This window comes from Montipora capricornis, chromosome 5, assembly GCF_036669925.1.
Source record: "Montipora capricornis isolate CH-2021 chromosome 5, ASM3666992v2, whole genome shotgun sequence".
NCBI classification, from domain to species: Eukaryota; Metazoa; Cnidaria; class Anthozoa; order Scleractinia; family Acroporidae; genus Montipora; species Montipora capricornis.
The window spans coordinates 23,040,566-23,043,065 of record NC_090887.1 but is presented as its reverse complement, the minus strand read 5'-3'; the positions used below and the strand labels follow the sequence as shown (position 1 = coordinate 23,043,065).

The window sequence follows — 2,500 nt, the reverse complement described above, 5'->3', positions numbered from 1 at the left end:
CACTATAATTTGAACCGTGAAAGGTATGTGTACTGTGTGTCATTGTACTCTCCTTTCCAGAATGATGAACTCAACTCTGAACAAGAAGCAAAAGTGAAAAGGTAAGATCCATTCTCGACCTAAAATTTAGCCTCATTTGCACAAAGTAACTAAAATTAACAAGACAAGAAGTCACTTCTGAATTATTTTAGGATGTTTAGGCCTACAGCTGTGAAAAGTCCCTCTTTTGATTGGTCTGTCAAACTTAGGAGTCAATGATTAATAACAACCCCTTATTCACTTAATCGTCGTTGTGCGTGCCCGCACATAAGGCCGTAATAACATTACCTCTACATCCATTTAAAAAAACCCACTGTAATCATATGTTTATCAATATTTTCAGTGAAATAAGAGTTAATCAAATATCTGAATGGATGGAAAAGCAAGAAGAGGTGTGTACCATTAAACATGTTTTATGGGTCAGGACACAGCCATGTTGGCTCTGAGGATCCTAACACTGTACACTAAGTACAATGTTATTGATGTAATTAAATTACAATATCGAGGTTGTCAAAAGTTGCATGTTTTTTTTTTTGTTTTTTAAATCATCCCTTCTTGGTTAATTGACATATGTATAACTCAGTGAAAATTAGATGTGTTAAGACATAAATAAAATTATTCTGTGGTTTATTGTAGAACAGTGAAAAACGTCTGTTGAAACAGTGGGCTGAGGACACAAAGGACGAGCTTTCTTTGGCAAACAAAGAATTAACAGCTGTAAGTTCTATTACTTGCACTAGTATGCCAGTTGTGTTAAAACCCAACCAGATCCTTAAAACACAGTAATGTTTTTAACTGGAACTACTGACAGAGGCAAATTTAACCCATTGCCTTGGGGAGTTTCCCTATTGACGAGTAAAATTGTCTGGCATTAGACAGAGTAAATTAAATACTATACTCTGGCGTAAGACAGAGTTAAATACTAAGCATGGCTGGTTTAGGGGTGAATGGGTTAATGGGTGTTTCAGTGAGAGATTAAACTAAATTAAATTTTCTTGTGTGTATCTCATCTGGTTTTGCAACATAAAAGTGGATGCTGCTCTTATTTCTTTATTGAATCCTATGCGTCTGTGTTGTGTTTGTCTTTATAATGTAGCAGTGATGTGGAAGCATTCCCCCACCCCCTGAGCCAAGCATAAATAAAGCATATACTATGCATTTGCCTCCTTTGCCCTGTTTTCGTAGGGTTGTGGAATTTGACCTCTAGTTGGGACAGGTAGAGTTAACAATTATTGCTCAAAGCAAGATTATAAATGTAAAACTGCTGTCTAGTCAAGGGTCTGTTGGAGTGGAAGTGCTAGGTTCTAATCCCAGACAAACACTTCTTGCTCTCTCGTCCTTCTTAGAGCACTCCATCAATGTCCTCATCTTGAGCTAAATAGCTGTTCAAAACTGTCCTATTCTAGCTAATGTTTTATTAAGGTTTTGCAAAGGAGCTCATTAGTGTTAAATGCAAACGGACATTTCGTCATACATTTAGCAAAAGAAAGTAAATTCGTTTGGTTCCCAGGCCACTGTCTTCGGTCCATTTAAGATGTATGTTTACAAAAAGTGCAAAGAATTTAGTTCTGTTTATGATGTTTCTTTTTGTCGCAGGTCAGGAAAGCCCAGCTTCGCAAGCTGTTATACACGGAGCAATCACTATATGAAATGGAGCTTAACAATCAAGGAAAATCATTTTACATGCAGAGAACGTAGCAATTGACAAGGAGACATTATTTTATCGGGGCCATAGCAGATCATGCTTATTTGATTTTTGTGGGAAATTGAAATCCCTGTGAAGATATTGAATGTTAGACAATTTGAATGCAAGAGTCACCAGATTTACCTGGTCGATTTATTTCTTTATGGGGCTTGTTTTTGTTAAGATAGCATTGATTTTGGGAGTGGAATTTAAAGTAGTCAGAGCTACACATTTATCTTAAGCTTGCCCTTCCAAACGGAACAATTATAATTAAAAAAAAAAATTCTTTTGTTTTAAACAGTACAAAAGATAAATCGTGGGAAAAAACAAGAACTTTATTTAAGTGGCTATTCTTCTGGCGCTGGAACGCTAATTGGGGACACAGTAAACTGAAATCAAAAGATGAACGCAAATCAAATCAAATCAAATCAAATCAAATGTTGGTTTTTGAGGAAAAGGGAAAACGGAGAAGCTAAAACAGTTAGCAGGAGAAACAAGTTGCCTGACATCCTAATTGGTATGTATTGAAAGTTTTAGGACCCTTTAGATTTCTTTCTTTGCAAAAAAACCTGTCGCAAAAAGGCTAAAATAGGAGAAATGGTAATTTTTCCGAAAGTAGCGAAAATGCCGATTTTCTGAAACTTTGCTAGGACAATTGCAATGGGCTATTTTTGAGGTAAACTTCCAGAAGCTAAAAACTGAGACTACAAGTCAGGCCTTTTGATAGGGTGCGATTAAAAATTGCAAATTATGCGATTTTTTCAGGGCAGATTGTGC

The 2,500-nt window shown here is 36.2% G+C and overlaps 1 protein-coding gene across 1 annotated transcript in view; it reads left to right on the top strand.

The window, feature by feature from the left end:
* The window catches only part of LOC138049965 (ubiquitin carboxyl-terminal hydrolase 8-like), a 3,730-nt gene that overhangs the window by 1,030 nt on the left and 200 nt on the right, over positions 1 to 2,500 (top strand). The window contains exons 2-5 of the mRNA XM_068896447.1: positions 61 to 101; positions 383 to 431; positions 676 to 756; positions 1,636 to 2,500. The exon at positions 1,636 to 2,500 is cut by the window's right edge and continues 200 nt beyond it. Of these exons, the coding sequence (XP_068752548.1) occupies positions 61 to 101; positions 383 to 431; positions 676 to 756; positions 1,636 to 1,737 (273 nt within the window). The 3' untranslated portion in view covers positions 1,738 to 2,500. The remainder of the gene's footprint in view (positions 1 to 60; positions 102 to 382; positions 432 to 675; positions 757 to 1,635) is intronic.